The sequence below is a fragment of the Ranitomeya variabilis genome, chromosome 4 (genome assembly GCF_051348905.1).
Source record: "Ranitomeya variabilis isolate aRanVar5 chromosome 4, aRanVar5.hap1, whole genome shotgun sequence".
In the NCBI taxonomy this organism is placed as follows: domain Eukaryota; kingdom Metazoa; phylum Chordata; class Amphibia; order Anura; family Dendrobatidae; genus Ranitomeya; species Ranitomeya variabilis.
Genome location: NC_135235.1, coordinates 378,599,101 through 378,622,744, shown reverse-complemented (window position 1 = coordinate 378,622,744; position 23,644 = coordinate 378,599,101). Strand labels below are relative to the sequence as shown.

The window sequence follows — 23,644 nt, the reverse complement described above, 5'->3', positions numbered from 1 at the left end:
GCTGGCAGCGGCACTGGTTCAGTCACCTTTCTCAGTATACAGCGCAGCGCGGCGCACCCCCGGCACACCGGCTCTGCATTCGGACCGGCTGTCAGGCAAGGCTGGGGGCCCAGTTACAGCCTCCTCTCTGTATACACAGAGGTGGGTGAACCCGCGATGGCACCGCCCTGGACTTAAAACCGGAAACCTATTGGGGGAATAAAGTTAATTTTCTCTGCGCAGTGTTTGGCTAAGTGCAGGCAATAATAATGCTATTGACCTGCAGCGTAACCCCATATCTGCAGGTTAGGAGTGTTTCTTTCTGGTGACAGGCTCCCTTTAATAAATGTGACATGGGTGCCAGAATTGCAGCTCATTTTTAGACAGAATCCTGGTGTATTTTAGATACCCCATCATGTAAACACGCTGTTAGACCAATGCACCAAAAGCCATGGCAAGGTCCACACGTGGAATTTATTGGAGAATTTGACATCCTACATGTCTAGTGTGCACTGTGGATATGGTACGCTGTGAGAGAATGGGAGACCTTTAGAGCAGAGAGTGCATTCACAGCAGGCTCACTTCTGGCCACCTTGAATGCAGCGGTTAGGCATCAGTACTAGAAGTCTCTGCCCCTGCACTAGTGGGCTATACACCTTTCCACTCACCTATATTTTCTGACTAAAGGATCTTGCATGCAGGGACCACATTTCTATTGTCTGAGTGGTTCATTAGTTTGAGGATTCATGGTGCCTGGACTACAGGCAGAGTGAGCTAGAGACAGGCTTCTACTATAGAAACTGCTGTGGAGGAGGCGAGTGAGATGACTAGTCATGGAGCTATGTCCTCTGCCTGACTGCATGATTGACCGCTACAGATCATTTTGCCCGGTGGCAGCTCCTGTATCTGGCTGCAGTTGCACTGAATGCCAATCATTACATGCTGACCCAGTGTCCAGAACACATTGCATTTCTAAAACGCATATGAAAGCTGCATGAAGTGACCACTCAATACACCATTCAGCTGTCCACCTGCAGCAGGACAACAAATTTGCATTGGTTTTCACAATTCAACCATTGGTTAGTAGGAGATTTCAGATACAAAAACATTGAGAAACTAGCAAAGGTTTACTATCTTTACCAGAGAAATGAACATTGTGATAAGACGACATAATGAATGCCTGGGCGGCAGCATGGATCTGATCATCGTCGATGGATGATAAATGCAGCCACGGCTTTACAACACTTCCTACCAAGACTTCTGCTAAGCGTTGATGCGGAACTTATTCCTCCAATGCCAAAGAGCAAAAGTAGTGTGCTGTACTCAGATTGTGTCATACAAGGCGGCCATTAGTACTACCATAGCAATTGTGTGGACTGGGCATTACTACAGTCGGAGGTCACTGTATGTGATCGCAGAATGCCAAATCGCGACAATGAGAAATTTGCAATTCATGTCACGATACCTCTGCACACCTTGAGAGGGTGGATGGTCACAAGCATGTAATTTGTATCCATGGGGGTGCCATGCCAACTAGTCTCCTCCACCTTCTTTCTTTCAATTCATTTTTATTAACAGGGCTTTTCACCTTTCTGGACAATTTTCTTGCTGATGCAGGCAATTGTGGCTAAACATCATTTTTGCAATTGAGTTTCATAAAAAATATTGCACAGTTTGCCTCCTACAACTGCTGTATTATACCGTCGACAGCTGGAAACAGTATGAAGTAACGAGTTCGGACACTATCTTTATTTTATGTGTTGTGGACATGATTTTGTGGCACTCTGTTACATAGGTGTAACAGTTTCTCGTCCATCTCAGCAAATGGAGTTGTGGATTTCGTCAGGATTAATGGTGCTCTGGATGCTGAGAAATACAGATAAAACACTCATACATCATACAATACCAATAGGGAGGCTTCTGATTGGCTTCAAATTTATTCTGAAACTGGACAACGACCCCAAATATACACCCAATGTCATTAAAGGGGATAATCGGGACTTTTTGGAGAAAAAAAATTATCTAAACACTTAAAGGCAAGTAGTTGCAGCTTACCTGCGTGTTGTGCATGGGAGCAGGTCTTCCCCAGCACAGAGCAGTCACAGATTCGTCTGGTTATCAAAAATGGCGTGGGGACCTCACTAGTCTTGATAACCAGCCATGATAAAGCTGACAGCTGAGGGTTTTTGTTTATTTATAGTACACAGGCGTCGGTTGATGAATATTCCCATCAGCGGCACCTGCTCTCGCTGTTATCAGCAACAGCAAGCGTAAGCTGACGGGAGCAGTACTCTCTTATCAGCCTACGCCTCTGTGACTGGCAGTAAAAAGTTTACCGCCGATCAGAGGCAGTGCTTGCATGCTGATGATGGTGGTGTGACAAACATCAGATGTTTCGGCATCCTATTCATCTGAATGGAGTCAGGGTTCGAGTACTGTTCTGGCGCCTGAACCAAATTTTAAATGTTTGGCCAAACCCGCAGGACCCGAATATCCAGGGATTCACCTAATCACGACTATTAAACATTTCTAATTTTGAAAGCATTTTTACTCTGCAGCATTTCTTCCACACCTGCCTAGAACAGAGACCAGGGCAGTGGCGGGGAAAATGCCGTACCCAGAAAAGGTATGTTTGTAATTCCCTATTACACATACACACCTTCCAAAAACTTTGCACAGTCCTGTCTGTACAGTAAGTTTAGTTAGGCATTTTAAAAATAGTATTTTGTACCATATTTGAAAAAAAGTGATAAGTGCATGAAAATCCAAAAATATAAAGAAACATGTAAAAGATAAAGTTCGCAGGATGTTTTAGTAGTGAAGAATAACTCATGTTTAATAATAAAAAAAAATATTTATCTATTTTTGAAATCTTGGAATCCACATGTTCACGATGGGAGAAGCTAAGTGTTTACATGCCGTTTACATCATGTATCTGAAATGGAGCATGGCAGTCATGTAAGAATATGACTGGTTAATTATATCCACTGGATCAGCTAGAACATTTACCTAGAAGACGAATTCTACATATGCTTCATTAAATACTTGTGATGTAACAAGATGTATAGGAAACTGGCCTATTGTCTTGCATTCTAAACATCCAAAGACATACTGATAGGGAATTTAGATTGTGAGCCCCATTGGGGACAGCGATGATAATGTCTGTAAAGCGCTGCGGAATATGTTAGCGCTATATAAAAATAAAGATTATTATTAGTAAGCGTGTGCTGTTAAATATTTCTACATTATTTCACTGACGTTACAGCCATTTATTCATGATCCTCACAGCAGTTACATAAATGAGGGTTGTAAAGAAACCTCTTCTATAGTAATCACAAGCATAAGAAGACATGGTATTTGCAGAAATTCAGAAACTCCAATTAGACTTAGAATGCAATCTATATGCTTTGGTCCAAACTTCATCAGCAAGTGTTATTGTAGCAGCAGCCATAAGATTGTGTCGTACAGCCTGTATACAGATGTGCAGGTATATTTGTGCACCAATTACAATCTGAAAGCATTTTAGATGGATATGTGATAGACGGGAAGACTGAGTAAATTAGGTTTACCCCCAGCCCAGATGTCACAGCTGCCTCTCCTGCCTTAGGGACAGGGACACGCTACGAGGCGGACAGCTTGCTGCTAAGCGTGTGATTAGCAATGTATGCATTGTTGGATAGAGACGGAAAAGGTCTGATCACGGCACAGGGTAATCACACTGCACCCTCTGGGGTTTGCACAGGCTTGCTCTTCGCTTTGGTATACATGGTGTGTGAAGGTGTGAGATATCATCTGACCTGTGACCAGCATCTAAAGACAAACGATCAGGGCAATAAAGGCACTGTATATTCACATGCAGCATAATGCAGCTGTATAGTAACAGTAGTAATATTAAAACCCCATCAAGCAGCTCCAGGACCAACCTGCAATCTGTGTCATTACATTAATCATTTCATGTAAGAAAGGCAGCACATACATAGCGCAGTGGTATAGTGGTGGCTCGGAGATGGCATCTGTCACCATTGGCAAATTACAGGAGGCATACTGTGAAAAGCACAATGCTCATCTCTGCCTAGGGATTATGTGGATGTGTGTGATCAGAGGCGTGGGAAAGCAGAGATAGCGATGCGGTGCCCAACCTCCAATTACAGTCAATCATGGAGGGAGTGGGTAAGAAAGCCAATGTGAGGAGGGCTTTCAGAAATAATTACAAGAGATTTGTTTTATCAGCCCTCCGCCCCCCAAGTGCTGCAAGAGGTCTAACACCACAATTCACATCAGCACTGAAAGGGTGTACAAAGAATGGCGCCTTTCCTTCTTGATATGCTTGCCGTGTCACTAATGGCGCTCAATTCTTTGTTCCTTAGCAACAGACTTCCACCAAATATTTTGGCAGCATTTCAGGGATATCTCATCCTGCACCCCCCCACCCTCAAATACTTCCCATCACTCTTTTATGCGGCATAGCAGGACTCCCACATACGACACACAAGGGGGTCCATGAGACAATTCTCAGCATTCACTGAGGGCTGGGTGAGAAAGAGGCACGGCGATCTGTAGTGATGGCTTTTACTGACAACCTAAAGAGGCAAAAGTTTAACGGAAATCATTTTCATCAGTGAACAGTTTTCCTCAATATGAAAGAAAAGATCATCAGATTTTGTAGAAACACAATCGATCCTGAAGGGAAAAGGGAGATCACACGCACGGCTTTAGGAGATACACCTGCAGCAGCACATAAAGTATCAAAAATAACACCACGTCATATAGCTGTAACGGCAAACCTTTTAGAGAACGAGTGCGAAAATGCAACCCAAAACCCACGCATTTATCAAAAAGTGCCAATACGGCAATTCAACATCACATCACGAAAGATTTGCAAAATACTCCCCCTTACACACACATGCCACTCCTCTGCAAAATACACACACACAGCCCCACTGCAAAATATATATACACATACATACATATATACAGTACAGACCAAACGTTTGGACACAGCTTCTCATTTAAAGATTTTTCTGTATTTTCAGGACTATGAAAATTGTACATTCACACTGAAGGCATCAAAACTATGAATTAACACATGTGGAATTATATACTTAACAAAAAAGTGTGAAACAACTGAAATTATGGCTTATATTCTAGGTTATTCAAAGTAGCCACCTTTTGCTTTCATAGTCATGAAAATACAGAAAAATCTTTAAACGAGAAGGTGTGTCCAAACTTTTGGTCTGTACTGTACATACACACACTGCCCCTCTGCAACATATATACACACACACACTGCCCTTTTGAAAAATACACACAGCCCATCTGAAAAATATTATATTTATATATTGATAAATAAAAAAGGTCCACCTGTCGCCAGATGGGCAATTAAACTTACCGTGAATTGACTACAATGGTGTGCTGCTTCCGTTTTTTGGGGACATGTTTACTAGGATTGGTACATGCCTGGGAAGCCTTTGCACCCTATGACTATTTTTGTGCTGCTTTTTCAGCTGCGACCAATCAGCGATATTGGGGCGGGATTTAAACACCGCTTCACTTTTTACTATTGATGCTGCCTATGCAGCATCAATAATAAAAAAGATATAATGTTAATAATAAAAAAAAAAAATTGTGATATTCTCACCTTCCGACGTCCCCGGCAGCTGTTCCCGCTCCTCGCGATGCTCCGGTTCCCAGTAGTGCTTTGCGGTAATGACCCGAGATGACGTAGCGGTCTCGCGAGACCGCTACATCATCATGGGTTATTGCCGCAAAGCATCACTGGGAACGGACCTGGCGGGAGCATCGGTAAAGGCCTGGGCTGGATCCAGGAGCCGCCGGAAGGTGAGTATATAACTATTTTTTATTTTAATTCTTTTTTTTTAAACAGGGATATGGTGCCCACACTATACTACGTGGCTGTGCTATATATTGTGTGGGCTGTGTTATATACTACGCGGGCTGTGCTATATACTATATATATATCTAAGAGGCATCGTGATTACTCGCTAATCCCACCCCTGCACAGTAGCTCCACCCCCCACCACATCACCACACATAATCCCTCCCCCACCACATCACCACACAATCCCGCCCCCCCACATTACCACACATAATCCCGCTCCCCCACCACATTACCACACAATCCCGCCCCCCAATACCACACACAATCCTGTCCCCCCACATCACCACATAATCCCGCCCCCCCCACATCACCACACAATCCAGCACCCCCACCACATCACTAAACACAATCCCTCCCCCCACCACACAATCCCGCCCCCCACTACATCGCCACACATAATCCCGCCCCCCACATCGCCACACATAATCCTGCCCCCAACACATCACCACACATAATCCCGCCACCCCACCACATCACCACACATAATCCCGCCCCCACCACATAACCACAGATAATCCTGCCCCCCACACATTACTACACGAGGCTGCGTCCCCACACATTAACACACGAGGCTCCGTCCCTCCACATTACCACACGAGGCTTTGTCCCCACACATTACCATACGAGGCTCCGTCCTCACACATTACCACACGAGGCTCTGTCTCCACACATTACCACACAAGGCTCCGTTCCCCCAAAATGTATTATTAGTATTATTCAGATTTTTCATGATTATTATTGTTATTAACTTCACTTCAAGTTAATCTACCACCTGCGTAAGCGCTATTGAATGATGTCATTATTTACTCTAGTTTAATCACCTGCAGCGTTAATTAGATAGCAATGGCAATGAGCGTGCCGAGCGTTACCTGGCTAGAACCAGCTAATATATATATATATATATATATATATATATATATATATATATATATATATATATATATATATATATATATATATATATATATATATATATACACATACACACACATATATACACACACACACGTACAAGCACAATATATATATATATATATATATATATATATATATATATATATATATATATACACACTAGCTGAAGAGCCCCGCGTTGCCTGGGCATAGTAAATATCTGTGGTTAGTTATAGCACCTCACTTCTCTTATTTTCCCATCATGCCACTCATTTTCCCCATCACATCTCTCGTTTTCTCCCTCACACCTCTCATTTTCCCCCTCACTCCTTATTTTTCCCCTCACTCCTCTCATTCCCCCCTAACACTTGTCATTTCGACCTCACATCTGTCATTTTCCGATCACTCCACTGTTTTCCCTCACTCCTCTCATTTTGCACTCACACCTTTTCATTTTCACCTCACACCTCTCATTTTCACCTCAGTATATACATGTTTGTCATCTCCCTTATATATAGTATACACCGTATGTCATCTCCTGTATACAGTATATACCTCTATGTCATCTCCCCTGTATATAGTATATACCTGCTGTGTGTCATCTCCCCTGTATATAGTATATACCTGTATGTCATCTCCTCCTATATATAGTATATACCTGTATGTAATCTCCTCCTGTATATAGTATATACCTGTATGTCATCACCTCCTATACATAGCATATACCTGTATGTCATCTCCTCCTGTATATACTATATACCTGTAGGTAATCTGCTCCTGTATATAGTATACACCTGTGTGTCATCTCCTCCTGTATATAGTATATACCTGTATGCCATCTCCTGCTGTATGTAGTATGTACCTGTATGTCATCTCCTCCTTTATATAGTATATACCTGTGTGTCATCTCTCCTGTATATAGTATATATCTGTGTGTCATCTCCTCCTGCATATAGTATATACCTGTGTGTCATCTCTCCTGTATATAGTATATATCTGTGTGTCATCTCCTCCTGCATATAGTATATACCTGTGTGTCATCTCCCCTGTAAATAGTATATACCTGTGTGTCATCTCCTCCTGTATATAGTATATATCTGTATGTCATCTCCTCCTGTATTAGACCTCGTTCACACGTTATTTGGTCAGTATTTTTACCTCAGTATTTGTAAGCTAAATTGGCAGCCTGATAAATCCCCAGCCAACAGTAAGCCCACCCCCTGGAAGTATATATTAGCTCACACATACACATAATAGACTGGTCATGTGACTGACAGCTGCCGGATTCCTATATGGTACATTTGTTGCTCTTGTAGTTTGTCAGCTTATTAATCAGATTTTTATTTTTGAAGGATAATACCAGACTTGTGTGTGTTTTAGGGCGAGTTTCGTGTGTCAAGTTGTGTGTTGAGTTGCGTGTGGCGACATGCATGTAGCGACTTTTGTGAGATGAGTTTTGTGTGGCGACATGCGTGTAGCAACTTTTTGTGTGTCGAGTTGCATGTGACAGGTTAGTGTAGCAAGTTGTGTGCAGCAAGTTTTGCGCATGGCGAGTTTTGCACGTGGCGAGTTTTATGTGTGGTGCCTTTTGAGTATGTGCAAGTTTTTGTGTGTCGAGTTGCATGTGACAGGTTAGTGTAGCAAGTTGTGTGCAGCAAGTTTTGCGCATGGCGAGTTTTGCACGTGGCGAGTTTTATGTGTGGTGCCTTTTGAGTATGTGCAAGTTTTGTGTGAGGCAACTTTTGCATGTGTTGCAACTTTTGTGCATGTGGCAATTTTTCCGCGTGTGCAAGTTTTGCGTGTGGCGAGTTTTCCATGAGGTGAGTTTTGCACGTGTGGCGAGTTCTGCATGTGGAAAGTTTTGCGCGGCGACTTTTGTGTTTCAACTTTTATGTGGCGAGGTTGGTGTATGTGTGGTGAAATGTGTGCTGAGGGTGGTATATGTGTTTGAGCACGTGGTAGTGTGTGGCGCATTTTGTGTGTGTGTTCATATCCCCGTGTGTGGTGTGGTGATTATCCCATGTCGGGGCCCCACCTTAGCAACTGTACAGTATATACTCTTTGGCGCCATCGCTGTCATTCTTTAAATCCCCCTTGTTCACATCTGGCAGCTGTTAATTTGCCTCCAACACTTTTCCTTTCATTTTTTCCCCATTATGTAGATAGGGGCAAAATTGTTTGGTGAATTGGAAAGCGCGGGGTTAAAATTTCACCTCACAACATAGCTTTGACGCTCTCGGGGTCCAGACGTGTGACTGTGCAAAATTTAGTGCCTGTAGCTGCGACGCCTCCAACACTTTTCCTTTCACTTTTTCCCCATTATGTAGATAGGGGCAAAATTGTTTGGTGAATTGGAAAGCGCGGGGTTAAAATTTCACCTCACAACATAGCCTATGACGCTCTCAGGGTCCAGACGTGTGACTGTGCAAAATTTTGTGGCTGTAGCTGCGACGGTTCAGATGCCAATCCCGGACATACATACATACACACATTCAGCTTTATATATTAGATATATATATATATATAATCTCGTACATACTCTAGTATAAGCCGGCCTGAGCATAAGCCGAGGCACCTAATTTTGCGAAAAAGACTGGGAAAACATATTGACTCGAATTATAAGCCTAGGGTAGGAAATGCAGCAGCTACTGGTAAATTTCACAAATAAAAATAGATACCAATAAAAGTAAAATTATTTGAGACATCAGTAGGTTAAATGTTTTTGAATATTCATATTGAATCAGGAGCCCCATAAGATGCACCATACACAATACGCCCCATAAAATGCTCCATACAGTTCATGATGGGCCCCATAAGATACTCCATACAAAAATATGCCCCCATATAATGCTCCATATAAAAGGTTAATGATGGCCCCATAAGATGCTCCATATTAAAATATGCCCCATATAAAGCTGCATAAAGGATAATGATGCCCCATAAGATGCTCCATACAAAATGTGCCCCACTTAATGCTCATATCAGTGCAGCTTATGTTGATAGGATTATTGTATATCTGCTGCAGCAAAAAAAAAAAAACATACTAACCTCGCGTTGCTGCCCTCTGCTCCTCAGCGTCGCCGGCTCTCTGTAGAGACTGTTCCGGCAGAGGGGACGCACTAACCACGTCATCGCACCTTCTGACCTGAACGTCACAGCCAGAAGACCCGGGAAGACAGCGCGGCAGTGGAACGGGGACAGGTGTATATCGCAAGGGCCGGTGTCCTGAGTAAGCGGAGGCAAAGGCACTGGCTCCCATAGCTCGCCGGTGTCCCCACCCGCTCAGGACACCATTACTTGTCCCGATGCCAATGCCGACCCTGTCAGCAGCTTCCGGAACACTTACCGAGGCTGCAGGAGAGCGCGGACATGTTCTGGGGACCTCAGGACTGGGACGGTGATTCGTGTATAAGCCGAGGGGGTCTTTTTCAGCCACATTATACACACACACACCCCCAAGATGGTGCTCCACCACATTATGGGTGTCAGGTCTGAGCATTCCTACATGAACAGTTTCCTAGAAAGTGGATTGGTTGTTGCGGGCCAGTTAAATGGCCACCAAGGTCTCCCGATCTGACCCCCCTTAGGTTTTTATCTTTGGGGTCATCTGAAGGCAATTGTCTATGCTGTGAAGATATGAGATGTGCAGCATCTGAAAACAACGGATACTTGAAGCCTGTGCTAGCATTTCTTCTGTGGTGTTGCTATCAGTGTATCAAGAGTGGGATAAGAGGGTTGCATTGACAATCCAACAATAAGCAGCACTTTGAACACATTTTATATGTGGTCATAAACTTGTAAATAACTCATGAAAGAATAAAGTTACATTAAAACCAAGCATACCATTGTTTTTATTGTGAAATTCTCAATAAGTTTGATATGTCACATGACCCTCTTCCCATTAGAAAAAATTAATTGGGTCTAAAAATGGCCGACTTCAAAATGGCCACCATGGTCCTTAAAGATGATTTCAGGGAATTAGGCTGCAAGCTGAAAGCAAGGACCTCCAACGTGGTAATTTCCGAAATACTGCCTGTACCACGTGCCACGCCAGAGAGGCAACGGGAGATTAGGGAGGTTAATAAGTGGCTCAAGAATTGGTGTAGGAAGGAGGGGTTTGGGTTCCTGCAGACCTGGGCAGACTTCTCAGTTGGCTACAGGCTCTACGCTAGGGACGGGCTGCACCTCAATGGGGAAGGTGCAGCTGTGCTGGGGGAGAAAATGGCTAGAAGGTTGGAGGAGTGTTTAAACTAGGGATTGGGGGGAGGTTATTCAATTTATAGGAGGCGTAGATAGTGCAGATAGAGACCTGGGCACAAATAAGGAAGTTGGGGGTGGCGGTGGCATGGGGGGTGGGGTTAGAACAGTTAATAATTTAAGAAAGAATAGAGGTACAGAGAGGAACATCAAGTGCATGTATACTAATGCCAGAAGCCTCGCCAACAAAATGGACGAATTAGAACTAATGTTGTTGGAACATAATTATGACATGGTGGGGATATCTGAAACATGGCTGGATGAGAGCCATGACTGGGCTGTTAACTTGCAGGGCTATAGCCTTTTCAGAAATGACCGCACAGATAAGCGAGGGGGTGGGGTGTGTCTGTATGTAAAATCGACCTAAAAACCCATCCTGCGTGATAATAAAGGTGAATCTAACGAAAATGTAGAGTCCCTGTGGGTGGAGATAAGGGGAGAGGGAAAAAATAATAAATTACTGATAGGGGTTTGTTATAAATCTCCAAAAATAATGGAAGCAATGGAGAATATCCTCGTAAAGCAAATAGATGAAGCTGCGACTCAAGGAGAAGTCATTATTATGGGGGACTTCAACTACCCTGAAATAGATTGGGGAACAGAAACCTGCAGTTCCAGCAAAGGTAATCGTTTTTTGACAACTATGAGAGACAATTACCTTTCACAACTGGTTCAGGACCCAACAAGAAGGGGGGCACTGCTAGACCTAATATTAACAAACAGGCCAGACCGCATATCAAATATAAAGGTTGGGGGTCACTTGGGGAATAGTGATCACAAAATAATAAGTTTTCATGTCTCCTTTAATAAGATGTGTAGTAGAGGGGGTTACAAGGACACTAAACTTCAGGAGGGCAAATTTCCAACGGATGAGAGAGGATCTTGGTGCAATTAACTGGGACGATATCCTGAGACATAAAAGTACAAAAAGAAAATGGGAGACGTTTATTAGCATCCTGGATAGGACCTGTGCACAGTATATACCGTATGGGAATAAACATACTAGAAATAGAAGGAAACCAATATGGCTAAATAGAGCTGTAAGGGGCGCAATAAGTGACAAAAAGAAAGCATTTAGAGAATTAAAGGAAGTAGGTAGTGAGGAGGCATTAAATAAATACAAAAAATTAAATAAATTCTGTAAAAAGCAAATCAAGGCAGCAAAGATTGAGACAGAGAGACTCATTGCTAGAGAGCAAAAATAACCCCAAAATATTCTTTAACTACATAAATAGTAAGAAACTAAAAAATGATAGTGTTGGCCCCCTTAAAAATAGTCTGGGTGAAATGGTGGATGAGGAGGAGGAAAAAGCCAATATGCTAAATGACTTTTTTTCATCAGTATTTACAAAAGAAAATCCCATGGCAGCCAATATGACTAGTGATAAAAATTCCCAATTAAATGTTACCTGCTTAACCCAGCAGGAAGTACGGCGGCGTCTAAAAATCACAAAAATTGACAAATCTCCGGGCCCGGATGGGATACACCCCCGAGTACTGCAGGAACTAAGTACAGTCATTGATAGACCGTTATTTTTAATCTTTAAAGAGTCCATAATAACAGGGTCTGTACCACAGGACTGGCGTATAGCAAATGTGGTGCCAATATTCAAAAAGGGGACAAAAACTGAACTCGGAAATTATAGGCCAGTAAGCTTAACCTCTACTGTGGGTAAAATCCTGGAGGGCATTCTAAGGGATGCTATACTGGAGTATCTGAAGAGGAATAACTTCATGACCCAGTATCAGCACGGGTTTACTAGGGACCGTTCATGTCAGACTAATTTGATCAGCTTCTATGAAGAGGTAAGTTCCGGACTGGACCAAGGGAACCCAGTGGATGTAGTGTATATGGACTTTTCAAAAGCTTTTGATACAGTGCCACACAAAAGGTTGTTACATAAAATGAGAACAATGGGGATAGGGGAAAATATGTGTAAGTGGATTGAGAGCTGGCTCAGGGATAGGAAACAAAGGGTGGTTATTAATGGAACACACTCGGACTGGGTCGCGGTTAGCAGTGGGGTACCACAGGGGTCAGTATTGGGCCCTCTTCTTTTTAACATATTTATTAATGACCTTGTAGGGGGCATTCAGAGTAGAATTTCAATATTTTCAGATGACACTAAACTCTGCAGGGTAATCAATACAGAGGAGGACAATTTTATATTACAGGATGATTTATGTAAACTAGAAGCTTGGGCTGATAAATGGCAAATGAGCTTTAATGGGGATAAATGTAAGGTCATGCACTTGGGTAGAAGTAATAAGATGTATAACTATGTGCTTAATTCCAAAACTCTGGGCAAAACCGTCAATGAAAAAGACCTGGGTGTATGGGTGGATGACAAACTCATATTCAGTGGCCAGTGTCAGGCAGCTGCTACAAAGGCAAATAAAATAATGGGATGCATTAAAAAAGGCATAGATGCTCATGAGGAGAACATAATTTTACCTCTATACAAGTCACTAGTTCGACCACACTTAGAATACTGTGCACAGTTCTGGTCTCCGGTGTATAAGAAAGACATAGCTGAACTGGAGCAGGTGCAGAGAAGAGCGACCAAGGTTATTAGAGGACTTGGGGGTCTGCAATACCAAGATAGGTTATTACACTTGGGGCTATTTAGTTTGGAAAAACGAAGGCTAAGGGGTGATCTTATGTTAATGTATAAATATGAGGGGACAGTACAAAGACCTTTCTGATTATCTTTTTAATCATAGACCGGTGACAGGGACAAGGGGGCATCCTCTACGTCTGGAGGAAAAAAGGTTTAAGCATAATAACAGACGCGGATTCTTTACTGTAAGAGCAGTGAGACTATGGAACTCTCTGCCGTATGATGTTGTAATGAGTGAGTCATTACTTAAATTTAAAAGGGGACTGGATGCCTTTCTGGAAAAGTATAATGTTACAGGGTATATACACTAGATTCCTTGATAGGGCGTTGATCCAGGGAACTAGTCTGATTGCCGTATGTGGGGTCGGGAAGGAATTTTTTTCCCCATGGTGGAGCTTACTCTTACCACATGGGTTTTTTTTGCCTTCCCCTGGATCAACATGTTAGGGCATGTTAGCCTATGGGTTGAAATAGATGGACTTAAAGTCTTCCTTCAACCTTAATAACTATGTAACTATCTTGAAAAGTTTCCCCCCTCCCATACACTAATGTGCCACAAACAGGAAGTTGATATCACCAACCATTCCCATTTTATTTAGGTGTATCCATATAAATGGCCCACCATGTAGAACACCGTAAACTATAAATGGTTTGCAAATAATACAGTGGGTACAGAAATTATTCAGACCCCTTTAAATTTTTCACTGTTTCAATGCAGCCATTTGTTTAATTAAACTGATAGGACTTGATTTGGAAAGACACACACCTGTCTATATAAGACCTCACAGCTCACAGTGCATGTCAGACCAAATGACAATCATGAGGTCAAAGGAACTGGCCAAGGAGCTCAGAGACAGAATTGTGGCAAGGCACAGATCTGACCAAGGTTACAAAAGAATTTCTGCAGCACTCAAGGTTCCTAAGAGCACAGAGGCTCCAAAATCCTTAAATGGAAGAAGATTGGGACCACCAGAAGTCTTCCCCACCAGGGATTCAAGCTTGAGGAGGATAATTTGCATATTCCAGGTGCCTTCTGGGAAAAGCGAAGAGTCTCCCTCAGCAAGAAGATCGTTGGGTACAGCCGGGACCAGCTGCTTGGAAAGCATCACCAAACCAGGGATTCAAGCTTGAGGAGGATAATTTGCATATTCCAGGTGCCTTCTGGGAAAAGCGAAGAGTCTCCCTCAGCAAGAAGATCGTTGGGTACAGCCGGGACCAGCTGCTTGGAAAGCATCACCAAACCAGGGATTCAAGCTTGAGGAGGATAATTTGCATATTCCAGGTGCCTTCTGGGAAAAGCGAAGAGTCTCCCTCAGCAAGAAGATCGTTGGGTACAGCCGGGACCAGCTGCTTGGAAAGCATCACCAAACCAGGGATTCAAGCTTGAGGAGGATAATTTGCATATTCCAGGTGCCTTCTGGGAAAAGCGAAGAGTCTCCCTCAGCAAGAAGATCGTTGGGTACAGCCGGGACCAGCTGCTTGGAAAGCATCACCAAACCAGGGATTCAAGCTTGAGGAGGATAATTTGCATATTCCAGGTGCCTTCTGGGAAAAGCGAAGAGTCTCCCTCAGCAAGAAGATCGTTGGGTACAGCCGGGACCAGCTGCTTGGAAAGCATCACCAAACCAGGGATTCAAGCTTGAGGAGGATAATTTGCATATTCCAGGTGCCTTCTGGGAAAAGCGAAGAGTCTCCCTCAGCAAGAAGATCGTTGGGTACAGCCGGGACCAGCTGCTTGGAAAGCATCACCAAACCAGGGATTCAAGCTTGAGGAGGATAATTTGCATATTCCAGGTGCCTTCTGGGAAAAGCGAAGAGTCTCCCTCAGCAAGAAGATCGTTGGGTACAGCCGGGACCAGCTGCTTGGAAAGCATCACCAAACCAGGGATTCAAGCTTGAGGAGGATAATTTGCATATTCCAGGTGCCTTCTGGGAAAAGCGAAGAGTCTCCCTCAGCAAGAAGATCGTTGGGTACAGCCGGGACCAGCTGCTTGGAAAGCATCACCAAACCGCGCGCCTTACGGCGCGCAAATTTTTGCCTGTAGGACATTATTGCAAGAAAGCTTGGCTGAGTAGATTATACAAGAAGGAAAGCACACAGCAAGTCAGCAGGATCTAGGAGCAACATGGCAGATGTGACAACTTACATGGTGAGCTGCAGCATGTGCTACATGTTCGCAGATCGACCAGAAGAATCCAATTTCACCTGTCAGAAGTGTAGACTAGTGGCCCTTTTAGAAGAAAAGGTGCGGGGTCTGGAAGAAAGAATAGCAACTTTGAAACTCATCAAAGAGAATGAAGACTTCCTAGACAGAACAGAAGCATCTCTACTGGTCACAGAAGGTGAAAAAAGTGTCAGAGAACCTCCAAAAGCAGATGAGTGGAAGCATGTGACCAAAAGAAGCAAGAAGACCATGGAGAAATCACCAACCACACAACTGAAGAACCGATGTCAAATCTTTGTAGAGGTTGAAGATGGCACACCTAAGGATGAAGCACTACCAGCAAGCAAAAAAGAAAAGGGTACGCAGCAACAAGTGACAGCAAAAAGTACAGCCAAGAAGCAACGAAGAGTGGTGGTGGTGGGAGACTCACTACTGAGAGGCACAGAAGCAGCCATCTGCAGACCGGATATAACCGCAAGAGAAGTATGCTGCCTTCCAGGTGCGATGATCAAGGATGTGACTGATAGGATACCAAAGCTCTTCAGCTCCAAGGACGTCCACCCATTTCTTCTGATACATGTTGGCACCAATGACACCGCAAGGAAGGACCTACCGACAATCTGCAAGGACTTTGAAGAGTTGGGGAAGAAAGTAAAGGAACTGGATGCACAGGTAGTTTTTTCTTCTATCCTTCCAGTAGACGGGCATGGAACCAGGAGATGTAACAGGATCCTTGATGCGAACAACTGGCTAAGACGATGGTGCAGACAACAAGGATTCGGATTCCTGGACCATGGTGTGAATAACTTGTACGATGGATTCCTCGCCAGAGACGGACTACACCTCAACAAACCTGGGAAACACACATTCGCCAGAAGACTCGCTACACTCATCAGGAGGGCGTTAAACTAGAAGAAGAGGGGACGGGAAGAAAAACATTAGACTCGAACAAAGAAGACCCAGGAAAACATACTCAGAAGGGAGGTAAGAACATTTCTAAAACAATCCACAGCGAGGAGATTGGAACAAAACAAAATCATCTAAACTGCATGCTCGCAAACGCCAGAAGCCTGACAAACAAGATGGAAGAACTAGAAGCAGAAATATCTACAGGTAACTTTGACATAGTGGGAATAACCGAGACATGGTTAGATGAAAGCTATGACTGGGCAGTTAACTTACAGGGTTACAGTCTGTTTAGAAAGGATCGTAAAAATCGGAGAGGAGGAGGGGTTTGTCTCTATGTAAAGTCTTTTCTAAAGTCCACTTTAAGGGAGGATATTAGCCAAGGGAATGAGGATGTCGAGTCCATATGGGTCGAAATTCATGGAGGGAAAAATGGTAACAAAATTCTCATTGGGGTCTGTTACAAACCCCCAAATATAACAGAAATCATGGAAAGTCTACTTCTAAAGCAGATAGATGAAGCTGCAACCCATAATGAGGTCCTGGTTATGGGGGACTTTAACTACCCGGATATTAACTGGGAAACAGAAACCTGTGAAACCCATAAAGGCAACAGGTTTCTGCTAATAACCAAGAAAAATTATCTTTCACAATTGGTGCAGAATCCAACCAGAGGAGCAGCACTTTTAGACCTAATACTATCTAATAGACCTGACAGAATAACAAATCTGCAGGTGGTCGGGCATCTAGGAAATAGCGACCACAATATTGTACAGTTTCACCTGTCTTTCACTAGGGGGACTTGTCAGGGAGTCACAAAAACACTGAACTTTAGGAAGGCAAAGTTTGACCAGCTTAGAGATGCCCTTAATCTGGTAGACTGGGACAATATCCTCAGAAATAAGAATACAGATAATAAATGGAAAATGTTTAAGAACATCCTAAATAGGCACTGTAAGCGGTTTATAACTTGTGGGAATAAAAGGACTAGAAATAGGAAAAACCCAATGTGGCTAAACAAAGAAGTAAGACAGGCAATTAACAGTAAAAAAGAAAGCATTTGCACTACTAAAGCAGGATGGCACCATTGAAGCTCTAAAAAACTATAGGGAGAAAAATACTTTATCTAAAAAACTAATTAAAGCTGCCAAAAAGGAAACAGAGAAGCACATTGCTAAGGAGAGTAAAACTAATCCCAAACTGTTCTTCAACTATATCAATAGTAAAAGAATAAAAAATGAAAATGTAGGCCCCTTAAAAAATAGTGAGGAAAGAATGGTTGTAGAGGACGAGGAAAAGGCTAACATATTAAACACCTTCTTCTCCACGGTATTCACGGTGGAAAATGAAATGCTAGGTGAAATCCCAAGAAACAATGAAAACCCTATATTAAAGGGAACCTGTCACCACGTTTTTGGAAGATGGGATAAAAATAGCGTTAAATAGGGGCAGAGGTGGGCATTACATTAGTGTGTTTGTTATGCGTTTATTACCCACCTAAGTTGCCGAAATACCTTTGCAAAGTCTCCGTTTTCGCCTGTCAATCAGGCTGGTCTGGTCAAAAGGGCGTCTTGTCTTCCCCCAGATTTTGCGTAGTTTTCCGTTGGTGGCGTAGTGGTGTGCGCATGCCCAAAGTCCTGAATCCTCTGCCAGGGGATTTAAAAGAGCGCGCTGTTCGTTTTCATTGGTGATCGGTGGGCGCGGCCATCTTCCTTTGGCCGCGCGTGCGCAGAAGCGGCGCTCTGCTGGCCGCGGCTTCCGGAAAATGGCCGCGGGATGCCGCGCGTGCGCAGATGGATATCGCGGCGGCCATTTTCCTGAAGCCGCGGCCAGCAGAGCGCCGCTTCTGCGCACGCGCGGCCAAAGGAAGATGGCCGCGCCCACCGATCACCAATGAAAACGAACAGCGCGCTCTTTTAAATCCCCTGGCAGAGGATTCGGGACCTTGGGCATGCGCACACCACTACGCCACCAACGGAAAACTACGCAAAATCTGGGGGAAGACAACGCCCTTTTGACCAGACCAGCCTGATTGACAGGCGAAAACGGAGACTTTGCAAAGGTATTTCGGCAACTTAGGTGGGTAATAAACGCATAACAAACACACTAATGTAATGCCCACCTCTGCCCCTATTTAACACTATTTTTATCCCATCTTCCAAAAACGTGGTGACAGGTTCCCTTTAAGGGTCACCAATCTAACCCAAGAAGAGGTGCGAAACCGGCTAAATAAGATTAAAATAGATAAATCTCCGGGTCCGGATGGCATACACCCACGAGTACTAAGAGAACTAAGTAATGTAATAGATAAAGCATTATTTCTTATTTTTAGGGACTCTATAGCGACGGGGTCTGTTCCGCAGGACTGGCGCATAGCAAATGTGGTGCCAATATTCAAAAAGGGCTCTAAAAGTGAACCTGGAAATTATAGGCCAGTAAGTCTAACCTCTATTGTTGGTAAAATATTTGAAGGGTTTCTGAAGGATGTTATTCTGGATTATCTCAATGAGAATAACTGTTTAACTCCATATCAGCATGGGTTTATGAGAAATCGCTCATGTCAAACCAATCTAATCAGTTTTTATGAAGAGGTAAGCTATAGGCTAGACCACGGTGAGTCATTGGACGTGGTATATCTCGATTTTTCCAAAGCGTTTGATACCGTGCCGCACAAGAGGTTGGTACACAAAATGAGAATGCTTGGTCTGGGGGAAAATGTGTGTAAATGGGTTAGTAACTGGCTTAGTGATAGAAAGCAGAGGGTGGTTATAAATGGTATAGTCTCTAACTGGGTCGCTGTGACCAGTGGGGTACCGCAGGGGTCGGTATTGGGACCTGTTCTCTTCAACATATTCATTAATGATCTGGTAGAAGGTTTACACAGTAAAATATTGATATTTGCAGATGATACAAAACTATGTAAAGCAGTTAATACAAGAGAAGATAGTATTCTGCTACAGATGGATCTGGATAAGTTGGAAACTTGGGCTGAAAGGTGGCAGATGAGGTTTAACAATGATAAATGTAAGGTTATACACATGGGAAGAAGGAATCAATATCACCATTACACACTGAACGGGAAACCACTGGGTAAATCTGACAGGGAGAAGGACTTGGGGATCCTAGTTAATGATAAACTTACCTGGAGCAGCCAGTGCCAGGCAGCAGCTGCCAAGGCAAACAGGATCATGGGGTGCATTAAAAGAGGTCTGGATACACATGATGAGAGCATTATACTGCCTCTGTACAAATCCCTAGTTAGACCGCACATGGAGTACTGTGTCCAGTTTTGGGCACCGGTGCTCAGGAAGGATATAATGGAACTAGAGAGAGTACAAAGGAGGGCAACAAAAGTTAATAAAGGGGATGGGAGAACTACAATACCCAGATAGATTAGCGAAATTAGGATTATTTAGTCTAGAAAAAAGACGACTGAGGGGCGATCTAATAACCATGTATAAGTATATAAGGGGACAATACAAATATCTCGCTGAGGATATGTTTATACCAAGGAAGGTGACGGGCACAAGGGGGCATTCTTTGCGTCTGGAGGAGAGAAGGTTTTTCCACCAACATAGAAGAGGATTCTTTACTGTTAGGGCAGTGAGAATCTGGAATTGCTTGCCTGAGGAGGTGGTGATGGCGAACTCAGTCGAGGGGTTCAAGAGAGGCCTGGATGTCTTCCTGGAGCAGAACAATATTGTATCATACAATTATTAGGTTCTGTAGAAGGATGTAGATCTGGGGATTTATTATGATGGAATATAGGAATATAGGCTGAACTGGATGGACAAATGTCTTTTTTCGGCCTTACTAACTATGTTACTATGTTCCTAGACCTGGCCGTCCAGCCAAACTGAGCAATTGTGGGAGAAGAGAACTGGTGAGAGAGGTACAGAAGAACCCCAAGATTACTGTGACTGAGCTCCAGAAATGCAGTAGGGAGATGGGAGAAAGTTCCACAAAGTCAACTATCACTGCAGCCCTCCACTCGGCCTTTATGGCAGAGTGGCCCGACGGAAGACACTCCTTAGTGCAAAACATATGAAAGCCCGCATAGTTTGCTAAAAATCACATGAAGGACTCCCAGACTATGAGAAATAAGATTCTCTGGTCTGATAAGACGAAGATAGACCTTTTTGGTGATAATTCTAAGTGGTATGTGTGAAGAAAAACAGGCACTGCTCATCACCTGCCCAATACAATCCCAACAGTGAAACATGGTGGTGGCAACATCATGCTATGGGGGTGTTTTTCAGCTGCAGGGACAGGACCACTGGTTCCCATTGAAGGAAACATGAATGGGGCCAAGTACGGAAATATCCTAGATAAAAACCTCTTCCTGAGTGCTCTGGACCTCAGACTTGGCAGAAGGTTTACCTTCCATCAAGACAATGACCCTAAGCACACAGCTAAAATAACAAAGGAGTGGCTTCAGAACAACTCTGTGACCATTCTTGACCGGCCCAGCCAGAGCCCTGACCTAAACCCAATTAAGCATCTCCGGAGAGACATGAAAATGGCTGACCAACAACGTTCACATCCAACCTAATGGAACTGGAGAGGATCTGCAGAGGATCTGCAAGGAAGAATGGCAGATGATCCCCAAATCCAGGTGTGAAAAACTTGTTGCATCATTCCCAAGAAGACTCATGGCTGTACTAGCTCAAAAGGGTGCTTCTACTCAATACTGAGCAAAGGGTCTGAATACTTATGACCATGTGAAATTTCAGTTATTCTTTTTTAATAAATTCGCAAAAATTTCGACATTTATGGGCTTTTTTTCAGTCAAGATGGGGTGCAGAGTGTACGTTAATGAGAAAAAAAATGAACTTTTTTTGATTTTACCAAATGGTTGCAATGAAACAGAGTAAAAAATTTAAAGGGGTCTGAATACTTTCCGTACCCACTGTAGGTGCTAGTGTAAAAAAAAAAAAAAAAAAAAACGACAATACGGACGACAAGTGAGGAAAAAAAAATCATACCACTTTTCTGAATGTGCATGGGATCGATTTTTTTTATACTGTTGTAGACAGCCACACTGATTTTAAATGGCATTTACTTACGCTTACAGATTAGAACTATGGGTGCAAGTAAATACATTTTGTTTTCTTTACATTACAGGAAGTAAAACAAAATAAAAAAGGTATGGGTGATGGTCACTAAAGGAACAGCAATGCACTTCAAACAAAGAAAAAAGCTCTTTATTTAACCACATAATGCCTTTTTTAATGTTTTTTTTATTACAGAAACACAGCATGTAATCATTATAATCTATGGTGCTCTTCAAATGTCTGGAATTTTTCATAGCTGGGGGGGTAGCAAAACTCACAGAGATATGTACATTTTTTGCAGTATCACGGATGAAAAGTGGCCAACAGAACTCTAAAAAGTCTTCGGAACCATGAAAAACACATACAGTACATGGATGGCATCAGTGTGCACTCAGTGTGCTGTCCATTTTAAATTTTTCAAAGAATAGGAGAAGCTTTATAAATGTATCCATCAGTAAAAACCACAACACGGACACGCGAACCCTTCATTGATAATAATAATTTTTACATAGCGCTAACATATTCCGCAGCGCTTTACAGTTTTGCAGACATTATCATCACTGTCCCCGTTGGGGCTCACAATCTAAATTCCCTATCAGTATGTCTTTGGAATGTTGGAGGAAACCGGAGAACCCGGAGGAAACCCAACCAAACACGGGGAGAACATACAAACTCCTTGCAGATATTGTCCTTGGTGGGATTTGAAGCTAGGACTCCAGCGCTGCAGTGCTAGCCACTGAGTCACCGTGCTGCCCAATATCATGACAAAGTGTTGATAGAAAACAGAGACACAGACCGATACTGATGACTAACTGATGGTAACAATGGACCCACGGCCCATACACTGATGGTAAAAACTGACACAAGGACCGTACACTGATGACACAAGGACAATACTCTGATGACACAAGGACCATACTCTGATGACACAAGGACAGTACACTGATGACACAAGGACAGTACACTGATGACACTAGGACCGTACACTGGTGACACAAGGACAGTACACTGATGACACAAGGACAGTACACTGATGACACAAGGACAGTACACTGATGACACAAGGACCGTACACTGATGACACAAGGACCGTACACTGATGACACAAGGACCGTACACTGATGACACAAGGACCGTACACTGATGACACAAGGACCGTACACTGATGACACAAGGACCGTACACTGATGACACAAGGACCGTACACTGATGACACAAGGACCGTACACTGATGACACAAGGACCGTACACGTATGAAACAATAATGGTAAAACCGGACACAGACCAAATACTGATGACACACTGATGGTAAATACAGACACACGGATCGTACACGGATGACACTAATCCAAAATACAGATTACACCAGTATCATTTTTTCACATGGACATATGAAGGAGCACTAAAAGAGTTCAGACTGCTGTTGTAGGTAACAAGGATCTCTAAATACAAGCTCTCAACCCACAAATGTAACTCAAGACCATTACAAGTCCATAACTATACAGCTCATTTGACACGAGTAAGAATAATAATTATCTCCATTAATACAGCTTTTCCCATCGGAACATTCTAAACACAAACGGAATATTTCTTGACACTTACTGCTATGTAGTACACCTTCGCCTTCTCCACCAGCTGCCAGTTCTCCTTCAAGTCAAGGTGCTTTGTTTTATCATAGCAGTTAGCAGCCGCTAAGTTTGCAACCAAAGACCTGAAAATAATACAGATCAAGCTTTATTTTGGAGAAACCAATATAAGTCAGTGAACCCTAAAAGGAATGCCATTGTTTACATCAGGTTTGAAGTTAAATGTATTTTTATTTTTAACCCATTAGGGACAGAGCCAATTTGTGCTGAAAGGGAACCTGTC

The 23,644-nt window shown here is 43.2% G+C and overlaps 1 protein-coding gene across 2 annotated transcripts in view; it reads right to left on the bottom strand.

The window, feature by feature from the left end:
* The window catches only part of ADK (adenosine kinase), a 511,546-nt gene that overhangs the window by 156,560 nt on the left and 331,342 nt on the right, over positions 1–23,644 (bottom strand). For both annotated transcript variants that reach the window (XM_077250787.1, XM_077250788.1), the window contains exon 6: positions 23,378–23,486. In XM_077250787.1, coding sequence (XP_077106902.1) covers positions 23,378–23,486 — 109 coding nt within the window. The remainder of the gene's footprint in view (positions 1–23,377; positions 23,487–23,644) is intronic.